The sequence below is a fragment of the Triturus cristatus genome, chromosome 5_1 (assembly GCF_964204655.1).
Source record: "Triturus cristatus chromosome 5_1, aTriCri1.1, whole genome shotgun sequence".
Lineage (NCBI taxonomy): Eukaryota > Metazoa > Chordata > Amphibia > Caudata > Salamandridae > Triturus > Triturus cristatus.
In genome coordinates, this window is record NC_140587.1 from 18,143,598 (window position 1) to 18,163,134 (window position 19,537).

General features: G+C 48.0%; 1 protein-coding gene across 1 annotated transcript in view; it reads left to right on the forward strand.

Annotated features, from left to right (window-relative positions):
• The first annotated feature begins 202 nt into the window (after positions 1-202).
• Positions 203-19,537, forward strand: part of LOC146829974 (indolethylamine N-methyltransferase-like) — a 154,665-nt gene continuing 135,330 nt past the window's right edge. Inside the window, exon 1 of the mRNA XM_085604225.1 lies at positions 203-386. Coding sequence (XP_085460351.1) covers positions 236-386 — 151 coding nt within the window. The 5' untranslated portion in view covers positions 203-235. The remainder of the gene's footprint in view (positions 387-19,537) is intronic.

Sequence of the window (19,537 nt, forward strand, 5' to 3'; positions counted from 1 at the left end):
GGATATGCAAATAAGAAACCGGAGGGGGGCGTATTTACAAACCCCTTGCGCAGCAGATGGGACAGTAAAAGTGACGTCACCGCAGCACGCTGGGCTTGTAAATAGCCCCAGGTTTGAGCTGTAAACAGAGCACCTTGTGTTTGACGATCATTTACATTTCAGATGGCTTTATATTTATATATGGCCAAGTGCGGGCACCGCTGCAGGAGTTCAAGTGAACACAGCCCTAGCAGGCATGGCACCCACCGCTGCTGACGTCAGGGCCTTCTACGACCTGCACTTTGACCCCAGGGCAATGATGGACAGTCAGCTGTACCCACAGGCGCCCTTCCTGGCAGACTCCATCATTCACGCGCTGCCTTATGTGCAGAAGTTCTTCTCAGCAGGTATGTGCCGTGTGCTTTTCACCAGTGCAGCCATGGCCTCTTCACCAGTGTGAGGTCAGATTGGTGTTTTCAGCTCCTTGATCGAGTGAGCAGTTCTTGTCCACAGTGGGGGGGTGGGGGCAGTCCCGGCTCCAGGAACTTTTATTTTGGTGGGCCAAGGGTGCGTTCGGGTGGGCCACTGCTGGCCCGATTTATCGCTTATGTACCTATCCAGGACTGCTTCTGGGCCCTCCTTTATCTCCCCTTAGTTTTATAAGGCCCAGTAAAACACACTCTTTTCCAAGACTCTTTCTAAATGTTATTATCACTCTCAAAAAGTGCTTTTTTCCATGTAATGTTCCTTTGATGGGAAGAGGAGGTTTCTGAGGTGGGAGTATCAGGCAAGTGACACTACTCGGGCTCCCTCTGTGCGATCCTTCAGGGAGAATCCCTCTTCATTACTACCTCCACCTGACCCCGGACTCTGCAGCGCACTCCCTTACAAGCTCCCTCTGTGCGAGCCTTCAGGGGGAATCCCTCTTCTTTACTACCGCCACCTGACCCCGGACTCTGCAGCGCACTCCCTTACAGGCTCCCTCTGTGCGAGCCTTCATGGAGAATCCCTCTTTATTACTACCTCCACCTGACCCCGGACTCTGCAACGCACTCCCTTACAGGCTCCCTCTGTGCGAGCCTTCAGGGAGAATCCCTCTTCATTACTACCTCCACCTGACCCCGGACTCTGCAGCGCACTCCCTTACAGGCTCCCTCTGTGCCAGCCTTCAGGGAGAATCCCTCTTCATTACTACCTCCACCTGACCCCGGACTCTGCAGCGCACTCCCTTACAGGCTCCCTCTGTGCGAGCCTTCAGGGAGAATCCCTCTTCATTTCTACCTCCACCTGACCCCGGACTCTGCAACGCACTCCCTTACAGGCTCCCTCTGTGCGAGCCTTCAGGGAGAATCCCTCTTCATTACTACCTCCACCTGACCCCGGACTCTGCAGCGCACTCCCTTACAGGCTCCCTCTGTGCGAGCCTTCAGGGAGAATCCCTCTTCATTACTACCTCCACCTGACCCCGGACTCTGCAGCGCACTCCCTTACAGGCTCCCTCTGTGCAAGCCTTCAGGGAGAATCCCTCTTCATTACTACCTCCACCTGACCCCGGACTCTGCAGCGCACTCCCTTACAGGCTCCCTCTGTGCGAGCCTTCATGGAGAATCCTTCTTGATTACTACCTCCACCTGACCCCGGACTCTGCAGCGCACTCCCTTACAGGCTTCCTCTGTGCGAGCCTTCAGGGAGAATCCCTCTTCATTACTACCTCCACCTGACCCCAGACTCTGCAGCGCACTCCCTTACAGGCTCCCTCTGTGCGAGCCTTCAGGGAGAAACCCTCTTCATTACTACCTCCAACTGACCCTGGACTCTGTAGCACACTCCCTTACAGGCTCCCTCTGCGCGAGCCTTCAGGGAGAATCCCTCTTCATTACTACCTCCACCTGACCCCAGACTCTGCAGCGCACTCCCTTACAGGCTCCCTCTGTGCGAGCCTTCAGGGAGAAACCCTCTTCATTACTACCTCCACCTGACCCCAGACTCTGCAGCGCGCTCCCTTACAGGCTTGATTATCCACTTTTCTACCACCCCTCTCCACTGCATCTTATCTCACAGCCCCAGCCCCATATCAGCCACCTTACGATTCCACCTTCATTATTCCCTGTAAAAAACAATAGTAAAATCACATTCAAACTTGAAACATTGAATATAGCAGAAAATGTAATTATCATGCACTTTAAAGTATGCTCCACAGTTGTCCTAATCACCTGACTGTTAATTAAATAAACAAAAACAGAAAGGCCATGATAGGGCCGGCTTTAGTGCTGGTGTGAAAGTCTTTTTTGGTGCCCCACCAATGACCTCTTTCTCTGTAGATAACTTAACTACCACCATCCAGCAGTGCCCCTCATATCTCCGTAGCTCACCCCACCCCATGGCCTCCTCCTCAGATTCCCTCACAGCCACCCTCCACCAGCGCCCCTCATCTCTCTGTAGTTCCTCCCACCCCATGACCTCCTCCTCTGACTCCCTCACTGCCAACCTTCACTAGTGCCCCTCATCTCTCCGTAACTCCACCCCTACCCCGTGACTTCCTCCTCGGATTCCCTCACTGCCACCCTCCACCAGCACCCCTCATCTCTCTGTAGCTCTCCCCCAACCCTTGAGCTCCTCCTCGGATTCCCCCACTGCCACCCTCCACCAGTGCCCCTCATCTCTCTGTTGCCCCTCTCTCATATCCATTTCATTTGTTGTATAGCGCTACTCATATCAGTGTATGGTGTCGCAGTACTTTACACCACGCACACATTATACAGGGACAATCTACGGGGAATGTCACATAAGCCAATGAGGATTTAAAGGTGTAGAAATCACGCCATCCATACTGGTGGGCAGTATATTTGAAGAGGGTTCGGTCTGGAGAAGCGCAAACTCAGGATTTAAAGAGTGCTCCAGTGGTTGGGGGTTGGCTTTACTAATAAAAATGTATAACTGCCCAAACATACTCTTTTTAGCAACATTAGAATAATGAAAGATTGGAGAAATTCTAACTATATCACAACACAAAAAAGCGAAGTTTGTATGCAGCTCTTTGATGACAGTTCATTGGTCACTGTCCTATGTTAGGATTGTAACTTCTGAACTGCAAGTAACAAGTGCATATCTGTGACAAATGCAGTAACCCACTGAGCTATTCCCATAAAATTCGGTTTATCTGCATTTAAAAACTACTAACAGACAAATGGTTGCTCTGCAGCAGGATCATAAATCACCAGTTATCCGAGTTGTTTTTATTGTTGTTGTACATCGGTGGCAGATTCACTGCGAGGGCCAGGCTCATGTTTGGGTGGGCCTGGTCCACCCGGCCCACCCGCTAGAACCGGGCCTGGGTGGGGGGTCTGTTTGTTTGTAGGTACTTACAAACTTTTCTTTGCCTCATTCCGGAAAAGATCTAAGGTGTACTCCTTCAAAGGGAGGAGTAAATTCATTTTCAGTGTAAAAAGGGATCATAACCCCACGAAGTTAATGTGCAAATTGCCACCGGGCTCTCAGCTCAGTGAAAACATCTCTTCTACGAGGGGAACAAATGTGCCACTTTCACCGATGAAAGCCATTTCTCCTTGTCTCATAAGATGCGTCAGTAAACTGGACTCACTAGCGCCTCCTGGTGGGCAGCGGCGACCTGCGCCTGCTGCACATTCGGGGCCACTCTTGCAGTCCTTGTGAAATCAGAACAAGCATTTGCAATGCAATCGGTCTCGCCTCTGGGACCTAATATGTATTTAGCTATGCAGCACATTAGCCAGGGTGCTGAAACATCTCCTGTTCTTTAACATGGAGGGAAAGAAAGCACCAAACTGCGTGACACACCAGGTATGGGAACACATGGAGAGAAATATTGCCTTTCAGCGGGAAATGGTATAGTACAAAGCTGTTTTTAATATAAAATCAGGGCCTTTGGTGGTCATATCACTGAAAATACAAGATTTGAAACAAATATTATTGTCAAGTAATCCTGGAAGACAATTTCTATGGACTGGAATCTAGAGAATGCTAAAGTGATTCTGGTATTTTACTGACCTCTGCTGATCGTTTTCTATGAAGACAGTTAAATAGAGGCAGCTGCCAGAAAAATAGAAAAAAGAAAGTCCCACAGTAGAAAGCAGCTCTGGTATTTTACTGACCTCTGCTGGTTTTCTATCCAGACAGTTAATTCGAGGCAGTAGAACAGAAAAAAAGTCCCTAAGCGGAAGCAGACAAGTCGTAGGGCTGATCTCCAGAGCCCACAAAGTACAAACACATACAAATATATATTAAAGTATAAACAAGATGTCTCGAATGCTCGACCTAAAAACTGGCGATGTGTGAAAGCTACTTGAGAACATTGGTGATATTTCTGAATGTGGCACAGGGTTGTTCTTCACTGAAACTTCCACTGTTTACTTTTTTTTAATGTCTTCATTATAACAGAGGATTTAAGGACATTGTTTTGTTACCACTTATTTTCCAGGCTGCCCAAGTGTGACACATTTTTATCTGATATGTAAGATTTCAATATAACACATATTTTCGATTCCCAGTCTTTTCATCCTTTGCCTGAAAAGGAAAATGCAGTAAGCATGGAGACGTGTCTCTCCTTCTTTATTTGTGATGAGCTAACGAGAAATCAGGAGTTATAGCTGTCCTGGTGAGTGAGTACAAGATTGCAAGATATTCAACAAACTAAGGGGTTTATTTATGGGATTTTGGCGTAGGGCAAAGCAGCAAGTCAGCTTCCTGCACTGCCCAACACCAAAGTGAAAGGGCAGAGATGCGCAGTACTTGGTGCATTCCTGTCTTTTCTCCCTGCTACGGCACCGTTTCGGCACCCTTGCACCAATGCACGCACCCTCGAACCATGGTGCAAGGGCGCCTCCATTGCAAGTGTGGGTACCTATGTGAAGCAGATCTTACTCTCCTACATATACTACTTTTCTTTTTGTTCTCTGGAGGCAGAGAGGCCTTTTACTAGTCCAAACCAGTTCTGGCCAGTCCTGGAGCACTTTGTTTACCTGACTCCTTCTTTCCTTTCAGAGTGCAGGACAGAGACATCAGAAGCACCACAGGGGGTGGAGCCAGCATTGTGGAGGGAAGGCACAGCCCTATTCAGGTCCCAGGTGCAACTCCTCCCACCCATCTGCATGAAGATCTTTCTATTCAGCCCTGTGCTGCCTCACCCTCTCCCCTGGAATCCCCAGCCCCTGTCACTCACAGAACCAGACACACAATACACAACCTAGCAGAGGCAGGCTTGGACAGTTAAGCAAGAAAATACCTACTTCCTAAAAGTGGTATTTTCAAACACAGAATGTTAAAACCAACTTTACTAAAATATATATGTTATCATTTTGAGTTCAGGCATACTAAATTCGAATTTCTACCATGTTCCCTGAGTCAGTTAGGATTATAAGATGTAATAATCAAACTGCCCATTCTAGCCTGTGGAGAACAGTTAGCCTTGCAATAGTGAAAAATGAAAATGACTGTAATTCCCTATTAGGACATGCCACACACACCAGGACATGTCCTACCTTATACTTACAATGCACCCTGCCCTTGGGCCTATTATAGGGGTGTCTGATATGAAGATAAGGGAAGGTTTAGGGACTGGCAAGTGGGTGCACTTGGTCAGTCACCATGGCAGTACCAGACTGCACATAGGCTCTGCAATGGCAGACCTGAGACACACTTTACAAGCTGCTTCTGTGGGTGGCACAACCAGTGCTGCAAGCCCACTAGCAGCATTTGACTTACAAGCCCTGGGCACACATGGTGCACTGTACTAGGGTCTGACAAGTAAATCAAATAACCCAATCATGGAGTCACTAATCAATACATCAATTTAACATAGGGAGCAGTTGCACTGTGGCACTGAATAGCAGTGGCACAGTGCCCAAAGCATATAAACAAGCATAGCATATCAAAAACAGAGGAGGCAATCAGAAAAAATGGAAGGGAGACTCACGCCAATGGTACCAGGTGTAACACTCCATATGGTGTTTTCTGAGTACCTTCCACTTCCTCCAGTGGGTGAACTTCTCTGTCTCCTGAGTTATTTCATAAGTGTGTAGGAAGGTGGAATCTGACTGCATGGTTGCCCCCACTTTTTTCCTGGTGTTTTGCTGGTTTTCAACTTAGTCTGGCTGGGATCCTGCTATTCAGGACCCCAGCCTATCTGCTTTCTCCCTTAAGTTGATTACAAGTACTTCAGGTACACTTCAGATTGGATTCTGGAGTACCCTTATAAGTCCCTAGTATATGGTATACTATGTACCCAGGGCATACGTACCACAGAGGCCTACCAGGGGCTGGAGCATATATTATGTCACCCCTGGGAAGGCTTCCAAAATGACACCACAGGACTTCTACTGCAGCCTGGGTAAGGTGGTGCATGCACCCCTCACTAAGATATAGGTTCACTACATCTCTCCATATCACTGCACATATAAAGTTATCAGTCACCCCTATGGCAGGTCTTACTAATCCTGAAGGCAGGGTGCTGGGTTGTATGTGAGAGGGTGCCCATGCATGAACAGGGCCCCTCTGCAGCCTTAGGGACCTTTATTCCAGGGTTGTTTGTGATGTAGCCAAACCATATTGTCTTAAGTGCATTATAACCAAACGGTAAACGCTAACTTTGGGATGGCTGCATGGAAACATGTTGTGTTTGGTGTCAAACACCTTGGAATCATAACCTCACACCAGTAACTGAGTATGATCCCACCCTTCTAGAGGGAGAGCCATGACAGCACAGGTATACCCTGTACCAGCTAAAAGAGCCCTGGTATCACAAAATGGATACTGCCAACCACAGACACGAGTCTGCCCCCCTGCTGCTGGATGAAACTCCGGCAGGGGAGGCCTGGACAGTAGGTTTCCTGTCACAGGGAGGTGTCACCGCCTCCCAGACAGGCTTTAGTGTATTGGGGCTGTGTGGGTGCACTCCAAGAGTGCCATGAAGTCAGCACTGGGGGAACATTTGGTGTCCCTGTGCGTAGTCCAGTTCAAACCGGTTGCAGGGGCTACCAGCCCCTGGTCTGGCATGAAACAGGACAAAGGAAATGAGTGTAGCCACCCCTCTTTCCTGACCCTCCCATAGGTGGGTCCCTAGAGTTTGTACCACCCCTTCCTTTGGTATAAGATAGGAACCCCTGGCAACAGGACTTTAGATTACACCTGGACGAAACTCTGATACTAAATCCTGGAACTTCGACGATCTACAATGAACTAGATGACTGAAGAATCTCCCTTGGAGTAAAGGAGTTACTCCCCTGCAAGGCAGGCACCAAAGACGCATCTGACTGGTTTGCTTCGCCGAAGCTTCAGCCGGACTCCGAAGAATTTTGCAACACAGGAGGTGGGTTTCCGTGGTCTTAGAGGTCGATCAGTGCCCACAGCATGTCTGAGGCCTGTATCCCTCTTGGCAACCGTGCAACCTGAACCCCTGGACACCGCGTCACTTGCAGAAGTATCAGCTTTCCAACAACTCCTGCAGCTGAGTTTTGGGTTACTTGTAGCCCTGACCCTGAGCAGCATTTGCCACGAAGATTGCCCGCCTACTCTCCACGAGTGTTCCACGAGCAGGCCCTTTGTGTTTTTTCTATAGGTCCCTTCGCGATCTCTGGTCCGTCGATTGGTGGGTCCCTGTGAAGGCAACTTTAACTTTAATTGGGCTTACCTGGTTGCTCCGGACGTGCCCTGACTCTTCCTTGCTTGGAGAGTACCCAGAACCTTGCTGGTCCACACCGAAGCATCTTTTCTCTTCCTGCGTGGGTTGCTGTTGCCAAGGCTTGTTGGGCCCAATCCGGGCACCGACACTGCAGCACTCTGCAGCATGGGACAGCTCGAATCCAACTCCTGGTCATTGTCGACACCTCCTGGTACTCGTGGCTGCAGAGTCAAGCTTCACCTGTTTGCACCTGAAACACCCGACATCGGTGGGCATTCGTCTATCGTGCCCCTGGTCACTGGCAAGTGACCCAGACTCTGTTGCCTCTGCTTTCAGGTTCTTCTGATCTTCGATCCAGGCTTGGATCACACCAGACACTTTTCTTCTTCCGGCTGCAGCACTTTGCAGCAGATCGCCATTGAAATCAACTACGATTCCCAACACCATTTGACACCTATACCCGGCTTCACTGGGTGAGGTAACTCAAGTACTATGGTGCTCCCGTGGGTGCTGGCCCTAGAACCCCCTAAGTCTAAAGGAGTTTGATTTTGATTTGATTTGATTTGATGATTTTATATAGCGCTGAATCACCCCAAAGAGTATCTCTGCGCTTGCAACAGAAGACTATCTCGACCCTGGAAAAGATACGTTTTCATCAGCTTTCTGAATCGGAGAAGGGGCATTTCCGTACGAAGGTATTGGGGAAGACTGTTCCAAAACATAGGAGCCAGATACGAAAAGGCCCTGCCACCAGTATGGGCTTTGTTTATTCTAGGAACAAAAAGAAGTTTTTTTGATCCTGATCTAAGTGAGGATATAGGGTTATACGCTTTCAGTTTCCTAGCAAGGTAAAGAGGGCTAAGCTCGTTTAGCGCCTTGAAAATCATGCAGCCTGTTTTGAATTGTACTCTTTTCCTGATTGGCAACCAATGTAGTTCATGCAGTAAAGGCAAAGAGGGGGTCCCAGCGGGAGAATCCGTTACCAGACGAGCAGCCGTATTTTGAATAACCTGCAATTTGTCCAATGAAGCAGCATGAGCAGAAAGAAGAAGAGCATTACAATAGTCAATCTTGCTCATGAGCAGCGCCTGAATTAGAGTCTTCCTGGTGGAAAGTGGGAGCATCGGAAAAACTCTTCTAAGGAAACTTAAGATGTAATAGCAAGACCCAATTGTATTAACATGGGTCTGAAGAGTAAGTTTCTTATCGAGCTTAATGCCTAGATTTTTAACTGCCTCTTTAGGAGCAGGGGCTTCATCCAACTCCTCAGGCCACCAACTAGGAGACCAACAGATGTCAGCACCTCCAAACAGCAGAATCTCAGATTTCTCAAAGTCCTCTCCTAAGTGCCCTTAACTTATAAAATTCCAACCGCGTCTTTCCCATAGAATAGTACAGGGCTCGCGGCTGTGTTCTCACACTGCACATATCCCCTGTGGGTCTCCTGTGTCACTACCTTGGGTAGTTCCTTGGGGTACCAGCAATTCTACGTGCTCTAGGCACTGTGTCTAGTCAATTTGTGGTTCTTATACCACTTTCTTAATATATGGTTTGGTTCACTCCGAGGTCCCGTTGTATATTGTGCTATTTACTGTTGTTTTAGAACTGTATGATTGTGTATTTGGACTCTAATCTCATAAAGAGATTAGTAGTGAGTGTTTGGAAATAAATACATATATTTTATATATACCTTGTGTGGATCTCCTTTCATTTAGTGATTCAAGAGTTTAGAATCTGGTAAATCAAGCTGCTTTACACTCCTTCAAGACTTAGCCTGAAGGCTGCTCTCCAAAGCTACCACTAGGATAGCTTTCAATAAAGGTTGTCCTTAAACCTATCATCAAAAAGGGTTGTTTGGACTGGTGCAAGGTGCCCACTCTAACGAGTGGATAGCATATGCCAGGCCAACTTCTCACATGGTGTTTTCTGAGTACCTTCACTTCTTCCAGTGAATGAGCTTCTCTGTCTCTTAAGTTACTTCATATGGTGTTTCCTGAGTAACTATTACTGCAGCCAGTTGGTGTTTTCTGAGTGCCTTCCACTGTTGCCAGGTGATGAGCTTCTCTGTCTCCTGAGTTACTCAAAATGGTATTTCCTGAGTACCTTCCACCAGGGACGAACTTCTCTCTCTCCTAACCTACTTCATATGGTATTTCCTAAGTAACTTACACTGCAGCCAGGGGTGAACTTCTCTGTCTCGAGTTACTCCATATGGTATTTTCTGAGTACCTTCCACTTTCACCAGGAGGAACGCTTCTCTGTCTCTTGAGTTACTCCATATGCTATTTCCTGAATATCTAATACTGCAGCCAAGGACAAGCTTATTTTTTATTTGGGTTACTCCATATGGCTTTTCCTGGGTACCTATTGCTGCAGCCAGGGGGCAAGCTTCTCTTTCTGTCTTCTAAGTTACTCCATGTGGGGTTACCTGAGTATCTTCCATTGCTGCCAGGGGACATGCTTCTTTGTCTCCTCAGTTACTCCATATGGTATTTCCTGAGTAACTGTCACTTCGGCCAGGTGGCGAACATCTCTGTCTCCTGGTTACTCCATACTATGTTTCCTAAGTACCTCCCACTGCGGCCATGGGGCGAGATTCTTTGTCTCCTGACTTATTCAAAATGGTATTTCCTGTGTACTTTCTACTGCATTGAGACACCTGTAGTCCACACAAAACCTCATTTCTCTTTTCCCACCAATGGTGTGAGGTTTTGGCACAAGGAACACTGGACTAGCCCAAGGGGTATCTGAGGGTTCAATCACACCAAATCCAACATTTTCTGGAGTTCTGTCCTGATACAGTCCCTGACATGGTCAGGTTGCCTATAAATCTTATTTTTGATAGGCAGACTGTCCCCAGTGTCCACTTCATGAGTGCACCAGGTGGTCTGACTCGGAGTCAGTGAGAACATGTGTCTGTACTGATTGAGAACCTGTCTGCAATCAGTTTGCTGCTGGGAGTGAGGCTGCCTGCCAAGGATACACCATCAACTGACCCATCATCAGGGTTCTGTGAGAGGAGGTCAGGGAGTGGGTCACTCTCTTCCTCCTGTCCCTCATCAGTTGCCATGAGCAAGCCCATGTCAGCCCTGTCCACATATGGCTTTAGCCTGTTGACATGGAGAACCCTATGGGGACTCCTGGGAGTTCCTAGGTCTAATAAGTAAGTAACCTCTCCCTTCTGTTCAACAATAGTGTGGGGTCCACTCCACTGATCCTGGAGAGCTTGTGGGGCCACAGGCTCTAACACCCATACTTTCTGTCATGGATGGTAAACAGTCAGTACAGCCTTTTGGTCATGCCAGGCTTTTTGCAGTTCCTGGCTAGCCTCAAGGATTGTGTTTGCCTTTTTCATGTACTCAGCCATCCTGGAGCGGAGACCAAGTACATATTCCACTATGTCTTGCTTTGGGGGCTTGAGAGGTAACTCCCATCCTTCCTTCACCAAACACAATGGACCCCTGGCAGGGTGACCAAACAGAAGTTCAAATGGGCTGTAGCCAAGCCCCTTCTGAGGCACCTCCCTGTATGCAAATAAAAGGCAGGGCAAGAGCAGGTCCCATTTTCACCTAAGCTTTTCTGGGAGTCCTTTGATCATGCCCTTAAGGTTTTTGTTGAATCTCTCAACTAAACCATTCCATTGTAGGTGATAGGGTGTGGTGAACTTGTAGTTCACTCCACACTCCTTCCACATAGCAGTTAAGTAACTTGACATAAAGTTTGCATCTCTGTCAGATACCACCTCCTTAGGAAAGCCTACTCTTGAGAACACACTCAAGAGAGCTCTTGCCACTACAGGTGCTGTACTGGTCCTTAGGCGAATTGCTTCTGGATACCTGGTGGCATGATCCACAACCACCAGTATAAATCTGTGCCCCGATGCTGTTTGGGGATTAATGGGACCAACAATGTCAATCCCTACCCTTTCAAAGGGCAACCTCACCACAGGTAGTGGTATCAGGGGGGCCTTTGTAGTGCCACCTGCTTTGCCACTGGCTTGGCAGGTTACACAGGAGCGACAAAACTCCTTTGTGTCTTCAGACATGTGATGCCATTGAAAGTGAGGAACAATTCTGACCCAAGTCTTGTTCTGGCCTAAGTGTCCTGCTAAGGGAATATCACGGGCTAGTGTCAATAGGAAACCCCTAAACTTCAGAGGTATAACCAACCTCCTGGATGCACCAGGCTTGGGGTCACTACTCTCTGAGTATAGGAGTCCATCATCCCAATAAACTTTGTGGGTGCCACTATCATTCCCAGCAGCCTCTTTAGCAGCTTGCTGTCTGAGGTTTTCAAGAGAGGGGCAGGTTTTCTGCCCCTGGCTCAGATCAGACCTGGAAGGGCCCCCTGTCCACAAGAACTCAACCTGGTCAGGTTCAAGCTCCTCTGGGACAGTTCCTTCTGCAGGCTCAAGATCATCTCCCTGAGGAGACTGATCAGCATCCTGAGACAGGTGGGAAGGCTCTGCCTTAACCTTACTGCTCCTCCTCTTGAGAGGCACCTGGTCCATTAATCCAGAATCCAGGCCCTGTCCAGCTTTTGACATTTTTTCCTGTGACCTGGTCACAGCAAAGACATGTGCAGGGATCCCTAACATTTCTACATGTGTCCTGAGCTCCACTTCAGGCCAAGCTGAAGTTTCCAGATCATTGCCAAGCAAGCATTGTACTGGTAGGTCCGCACTTACCACAACCTTCTTAAGGCCAACTACCCCTCCCCAGGAGAAGTTAACAACTGCCAGAGAATGGTCTGTTCTGACATTGCTGGCATTGGTCACTTGGTACATTTCACCAAGTATAATCTGCCCAGGATCCACAAGATCTTTTGTCACCATTGTGACACTTGCTCCTGTGTCCCTGAATGCCCAAGCTTCTCCTCCATTAAATAAAGGCTGCTGTCTATATTTGTCCAGGTTACTGGGGCTCACAAAGGGGGACATATCCATGCCCTCATCACTGACAAGCACAGCCTGAGTTGGTACTCTGACTAGGCCAGATTCCATCTCAGAACCCAGGGACAACCCTACTACACCCTTCAAGAGTACTCCGGTGCTCTTCCTAAGTCCAAAAGGGTTTGGTCGTGACTTGATAAGAAGTGTCCCTAATCTTTAAATTTCTAACCGCGACATTGCCCATAGAAGATAACTGGAATCCGCGGTTGTGTTTACACACTGCATACAGTCCCCGTGGGTCCCCTGTGTCACTACCTTGGGTGGTTCCTTGGGGTCCCAGCCATTCTAGAGGCTATAGGCCTAGTGTCTATCCCAGTCGTGGTTCTTATACCACTTTTGTGGTATATGGTTTGGTACGCCCCTCGGGCCAAATCGTGTATTTGTGCTATTACTGATAATTGCTGACTTGTAAACTAAGTACTGCGAACTCCAGTCTCATAAAGAGACTAGAGGGGTGTGTTTGATCTTAAATACATATATTTTGAATATATACCTGGTGTGGTTGTCTTTTCATTTGATCATTCAAGAGATTATAGACTGGTAAAACAAGCTGCTTTACATTCCTTCAAGACTTACCCTGAAGGCTGCTCTCCATAGCTACCACTAGGATAGCTTTCAATAAAGGTTGTCTTTAACCTATCACCATAAGGGGTTGTTTGGACTGATACAAGGTGCCCACTAGAACTAGTCGACAGCATATATCAGGCCACCTTCTCACACTCCATATGATGTTTCCTGAGTACCTTCCACTGAGGCCAGGGGGCGAGATTCTTTGTCTCCTGACTCATTCAAAATGGTATTTCCTGTGTACTTTCTACTGCTACCAGGTGCCTTGTTTCTCTGTCTTTTGATTTACTTCATATGGTATTCCATGAGTACTTATCACTGAGTACGGGGGCAAGCTTCTCTGTCTCCTGACTTACTCTATATGATGTTTCCTGAGTACCTTCCACTGCGTCCAGTACTGAGCTTCTCTGTCTCCTGACTTACTCTATATGATGTTTTCTGGGTACCTTCCACTACGTCCAGGGTTGAGCTTCTCTGTCTCCTGACTTTCTCCATATTGTGTTTCCTGATTACCTTCTACTGGCGCCAGGAAGCGAGCTTCTCTGTCTCCTGGTTACCCCATATGGTACTTCCTGAATACATATCACTGCACCCGGAGGGGGGCTTCTCTGTCTCCTGGTTGTTCCATATGGTGTTTCTTGCATACCTTCCACTGCCTCCAGGAGGCAAGCTTCTCTGTCTCCTGGTTACTCCATGTGGTGTTTCCTGAGTACCTTTAACTGCCAGTAGGGGGTGAGCTTCCTGGTTACTCCATGTTATGTTATGTTAATATGTTATGTTAATAGGAGCTTATAAAGCGCACGGTCACCATAAGGTTTCATGGCGCTAATTGTTGAGTGTGTCACGGCGGGAAGAGCTCTGCATCGCTTTGCGCAAACAACCAGGTTTTGAGAGCCTTTCTAAACCCCATCAAGTTGTCCTGCATCCTGATGTCCAACGGCAGATGGTTCCAGAAACTCGGGGCAAGGTAGGAGAACCTGCACCCTCCCTGGTGTTTGAGTTTGATGACTGGGATAGTTAGTAACCTGAGATGGGCAGACCATAGGTCACGGCGTGGGACATGTTTTTCAATCAGACGGCTGATAAATTTGGGACTCCTGCAGTTCAAGGCCTTGAAAAGCAAGCATCCGGTCTTGAAAGCTGCACGTTGGGCGATGGGTAGCCAGTGCAGTTTGGCTAGCAGGGGGCTGGCAGACTGCCATTAAGGTTGCTTAAATACCGGTCTCGCTGCCTGGTTCTGTACTATTTGTAGGCGTTTGAGTAGGAACAAAGACAGACTGAGATAGATGGAGTTAGAGAAGTCGAGACGTGATAGTACGAGGGCTATCACAGCCTGAATGAGGGCCGAGTGAGTCAGCAAATGGGTGATTTTTCTTATTTTCCTCAATTGGAAAACACATGAGGAGACTACTGTCCCCTCTTGTCCCCTAAGCGAGAGGTCGGAATTTAGAGTGACTCCCAGGCTTTTCACTGAAGAAGAGGGAGTGCGGGGTGGTCCAAGATCAGTAGGCTAGAAGAGTGGGCCCCACATGATCTCGCTCTTTCCCAGCAGGACTAATTCTGTCTTGCCGGGGTTGAGCTTAAGGTGGTTAAGGTTCATCCAACGCTGGATGTGAAGCATAGTGGCTTGGAATTCTAGGGCAGAGTCCGGGGAATCAAGTGTAAAGACGAGTTGTAGATCATCTGCATAATTGAAGGTGTTTCTCTTCCTGTTTTTTAAGGAGTTGATCAAGAGCTTTAGATAGAGATTAAATAGGTGGGGGGAGGGGGATGAACCCTGGGGGACACCACAGGAGGTGGCAATCTTAGGAGCGGTAAAAGGGCGGAGTCGGACAGCTTGTGTTCTGCTGTCGAGGAAGGACTTAATCCAACTGTATGCAGAACCCTGTATGCCGGCCTGTTCGACACGGGCCAACAGGATGTTATGGTTGACCGTGTCGAACGCGGCAGACACATCCAGAAGTACAAGTGCCTGAGGGACGCCCTTATCTGCATTTGCTCACAAAGTATCCAGTACTGCGAGGATGACCGATTCAGTTGAATGGGCGGGACGAAACCCAGCTTGATTAGGCTCTAGGTGATCAGACTTTTCGAAGAAATTAGAGAGGGACCTAGCGACGTGGGCCTCTAGAATCTCGGCGAGAAAGGAAAGAAGGGAATTGGGGCGGTAATTGAAGGGATTCAGTGGGTCAGCCCCAGGTTTTTTTAGTAGCGGGACCACTATCGCGTTCTTGAAGGCAGTGGGAACCTTACCTTGGAAAAGAGATTTGTGAAGGAAGGGGAGCACACTATGAGGAAGGGTGGACAGGGCATCCTTTAGAATGTGTCGGGGGGCAGCAGTCGTTAGGGTAGCCAGATTTGACACGAGCCAACAAATCTGAGAGAGTCTGGGGGCATATGGCGGGGAAATGATCCATAGTAATTGGATTTGTTGGTAAGGTGACCAGGTTTTCCAGACAGAGGGTGGTGGGAATGCTGACTTTGATAGTGGATATTTTATCCAGAAAGTAGGTATTCAGATAGTTACAGAAGTCTTGAGTAGGTGTCTGATTGGGACGGGTTCTTTCGGTATTGAAAAGGTCGTAGACTATGGTGAATATTTATTTCGGTTTGTTATGGGTGTATAGTATTCTGGCTGAGAAGTAGGTCGCTTTGGCTTCCCGTATAGCTCTTTTATAGTCATTGCGAGCTAGGGAGAACTGTAGTTTGTCCTCCGTGGAGTATTTTAGCCTCCATTTTCTTTCTTTCTGACGGAGCTCGAGCTTTTGTTTTTTATCCTCGGTGGAGAACCACTTATGAGCATCTATGTGTCGAGTGCGTGTGAATTTGGTAACTGGGGCATGGGTGTCGCAAGCCTTTAATAGCCATTCCGAGATCTTATCGTCCATGGTATTAACGTCTGGGTTGAAGGTGGGTATAGACCTGGCTAAGGTGTCGGTGAATCTCAATTTATCAATGGACCTCCATTTTCTAGTCGTGCCTCCGCCAGTTGAGGGAGTCTTCGTCTTAGAATTGGTGATAACTGTAAAGTTGATTAAATGATGGTCGGACCATATGCAAGGTGAGATAGTAGGCGCTGATAATGTGAGGTTTGAGGACCAAATCTGGTCCAGGGTGTGTCTTTTTACATGGGTGGGGGAGGATGCATGTTGAGCGAGGTTCAGGTTGGAGAGTAATTCCGATAGCTCTGCAGCATGTGGCCCACCCAGGGCGTTGTTGGACCAATAGTTCAAGTCGCCTATAAGCATGATGCTTGCGTAATTCATGACAAGGTTAGCCATTTGTTCACTTAAGGAGAGCGGAAAGACAGGCATAGATTGATGGGGTCGGTAGATTAACACGAAAATGATAGAGCCAGTCGTGGCATCTAACTTGATAACTAAGTTCTCCACCTACGGGAGGGCAAGAGGAGTAAGAGCGGTGAAATCGTGGTCTTTGTGAATAATAGCGGCAACTCCGCCACCGTTTTTGCCCTGGGGCCGATTAGCAGCTAGGATGTAGTATTCCGAGGGGAGTGACACTAGAATATCTGGCACAGAATCCTGGCTAAGCCAGGTTTCTGTGATCAGAAGGACATCTGGTTTCTCAAAGCTAAGCAGCAAAAAGATGTCTAGCTGGAGTTTAACCAAAGAGCGAGTATTAAGATAAAAGATGAGCAGAGCGGCCTGAGTTGTGGTTTTCGGAGTAATGGTGAGAGGATGGTGTTTCCTGAGTACCTTTAACTGCTGGCAGGGGGCGAGCTTCTCTGTCTCTTGGTTACTCCATATGGTGTTTACTGTGTACCTTTAACTGCCTCCAGGAGGCAAGATTCTCTGTCTCACAAGTTTCTACATAGGGTTTTTCCTGAGCACCCTATATTACCATAAGGGGGCAACCTTCCCTGCCTTTTGAGTTACTCAATGTGGGCTTTCCTGAGTACATTTGACTGTGGCCAGGGGGTGACCTCCTTTGTCCCTTGAGTTACTCCAAATGTATTTCCTGAGTAAGTATCTCTGTGGCCTGGGCGCAAGATTCTCTGACTCCTGGTTATCCCCATATGGTGTTTTCTGAGTTCCTTGCACTGCCGCCAGTGGGCTAGCTTTGGTTTCTCCTAGTTACTCCATAAGGTATTTCCTGAGTACCTATCAATGTGGGTAGGGGGGTAAGCTTCTCTGTCTCCTGGATGCGCCATATTGTGTTTCCTGATTTCCTTCCGCTGTTGCCAGCGGGGGAGCTGCCATGTCTCCTGATTACTCCATATGGTGTTTACCAACTACCCTCCACTGCCAACAGGAGGGCGAGCTTCACGTTGTCTTGGTTACTCCATATGGTGTTTCCCGAGTACCTATTACTGCAACTAGGGGGTAAGCTTCTCTTTCTTGTGAGTTACTCCATGTGGTGTTTTCTGAGTACCTTCCACTGTTGCCAGGGGTGAGCTTCTCTGTCTCGAGTTACTCCATATGGCATTTCCTGAGTACCTTCCACTTTCACCAGGAGGAACACTTCTCTGTCTCTTGAGTTACTCCATATGCTATTTCCTGAATATCTATTACTGCAGCCAAGGACAAGCTTCTTTTTTGTTTGGGTTACTCCATATGGCTTTTCCTGGGTACCTATCACTGCAGCCAGAGGGCAAGCTTCTCGTTCTGTCTTCTGTGTTACGCCATATGGGGTTACCTGAGTACCTTCCATTGCTGCCAGGGGACATGCTTCTTTTTCTCCTCAGTAACTCCATATAGTATTTCCTGAGTAACTGTCACTTCGGTCAGGTGGCGAACATCTCTGTCTCCTGGTTACTCCATACTGTGTTTCCTGGGTACCGTTCCATTGCCTCCAAGAGGCGAACTGTCTCCTGGTTACTCCATATGGTGTTTCCTAAGTAACTTCCACTGCGGCCAGGGGGCGAGATTCTTTGTCTCCTGACTTTCTCAAAATGGCATTTCCTGTGTACTTTCTACTGCTACCAGGGGCCTAGCTTCTCTGTCTTTTGATTTACTTCATATGGTATTCCATGAGTACTTATCACTGACTACGGGGGCGAGCTTCTCTGTCTCCTGGGTGCGCCATATGATGTTTACTGAGTACCTTCCACTGCGTCCAGTACTGAGCTTCTCTGTCTCCTGACTTACCTTATATGATGTTTCCTGAGTACCTTCCACTGCATTCAGGGTTCAGCTTCTCTGTCTCCTGACTTTCTCCATATTGTGTTTCCTGATTACCTTCTACTGGCGCCAGGAAGCGAGCTTCTCTGACTCCTGGTTATCCCCATATTGTGTTTCCTGATGTCCTTCCGTTGTTGCCAGCGGGGGAGCTGCCATGTCTCCTGATTACTCCGTATGGTGTTTACCAACTACCTTCCACTTCACTAGGGGGGCGAGCTTCACGTTGTCTTGGTTACTCCATATGGTGTTTCCTGAGTACCTATTACTGCAGGCAGGGGGTAAGCTTCTCTTTCTTGTGAGTTACTCCATGTGATGTTTCCTGGGTACCTTCCACTGCATTCAGGGTTCAGCTTCTCTGTCTCCTAACTTTCTCCATATTGTGTTTCCTGATTACCTTCTACTGGCGCCAGGAAGCGAGCTTCTCTGTCACCTGTTTAGCCCATATGGTACTTCATGAATATATATCACTGCAACCAGAGGGGAGCTTCTCTGTCACCTGTTTAGCCCATATCGTACTTCCTGAATACATATCACTGCACCCGTAGGGGATCTTCTCTGTCTCCTGGTTAGTCCATATGGTGTTTCTTGAGTACCTTTAACTGCTGGCAGGGGGCGAGCTTCTGTGTCTCTTGGTTACTCCATGTGGTGTTTACTGAGTACCTTTAACTGCTGGCAGGGGGCGAGCTTCTCTGTCTCCTGATTACTCCATATGGTGTTTACCAACTACCTTCCACTGCCGCCAGGGGAGCGAGATTCACGTTGTCTTGGTTACTCCATATGGTGTTTCCTGAGTACCTACCACTTCCACCTGTGGGCAAGCTTCTCTGGTGTATATTCACAAGAACGTGTGATAACTACCGGAAGGGTAGCTTAACGCAACTCTCAACATAGCAGCCCATCGCGGGAAAATAACCATGTCAATGTGGAATTCACAACAAGGCGGAACCATGCGATAGTCTGCCGAAACCGCGGACATTGTCCGCGATATAACTGTAGTGGAGGCGGAGCTCCAGGTACACACATTGCTATGTTAGCATAAGCGTCTTAGATTTCAAACGCCATCTTGCCACTTTCGCTGCTTTTGCACACGATACCGCAGGTAGCTGTTATTATAAGAAAACTGCTTGCATGCTTTTTCTTCACATGAGAACGGTCTGTTGTTCACATCCCTAGACGTGCACCGCGACCTTGATCTGAACACTGTGTGCAGAAGCAGTCAGGGCCAAATAACAATGTATGCTTTTG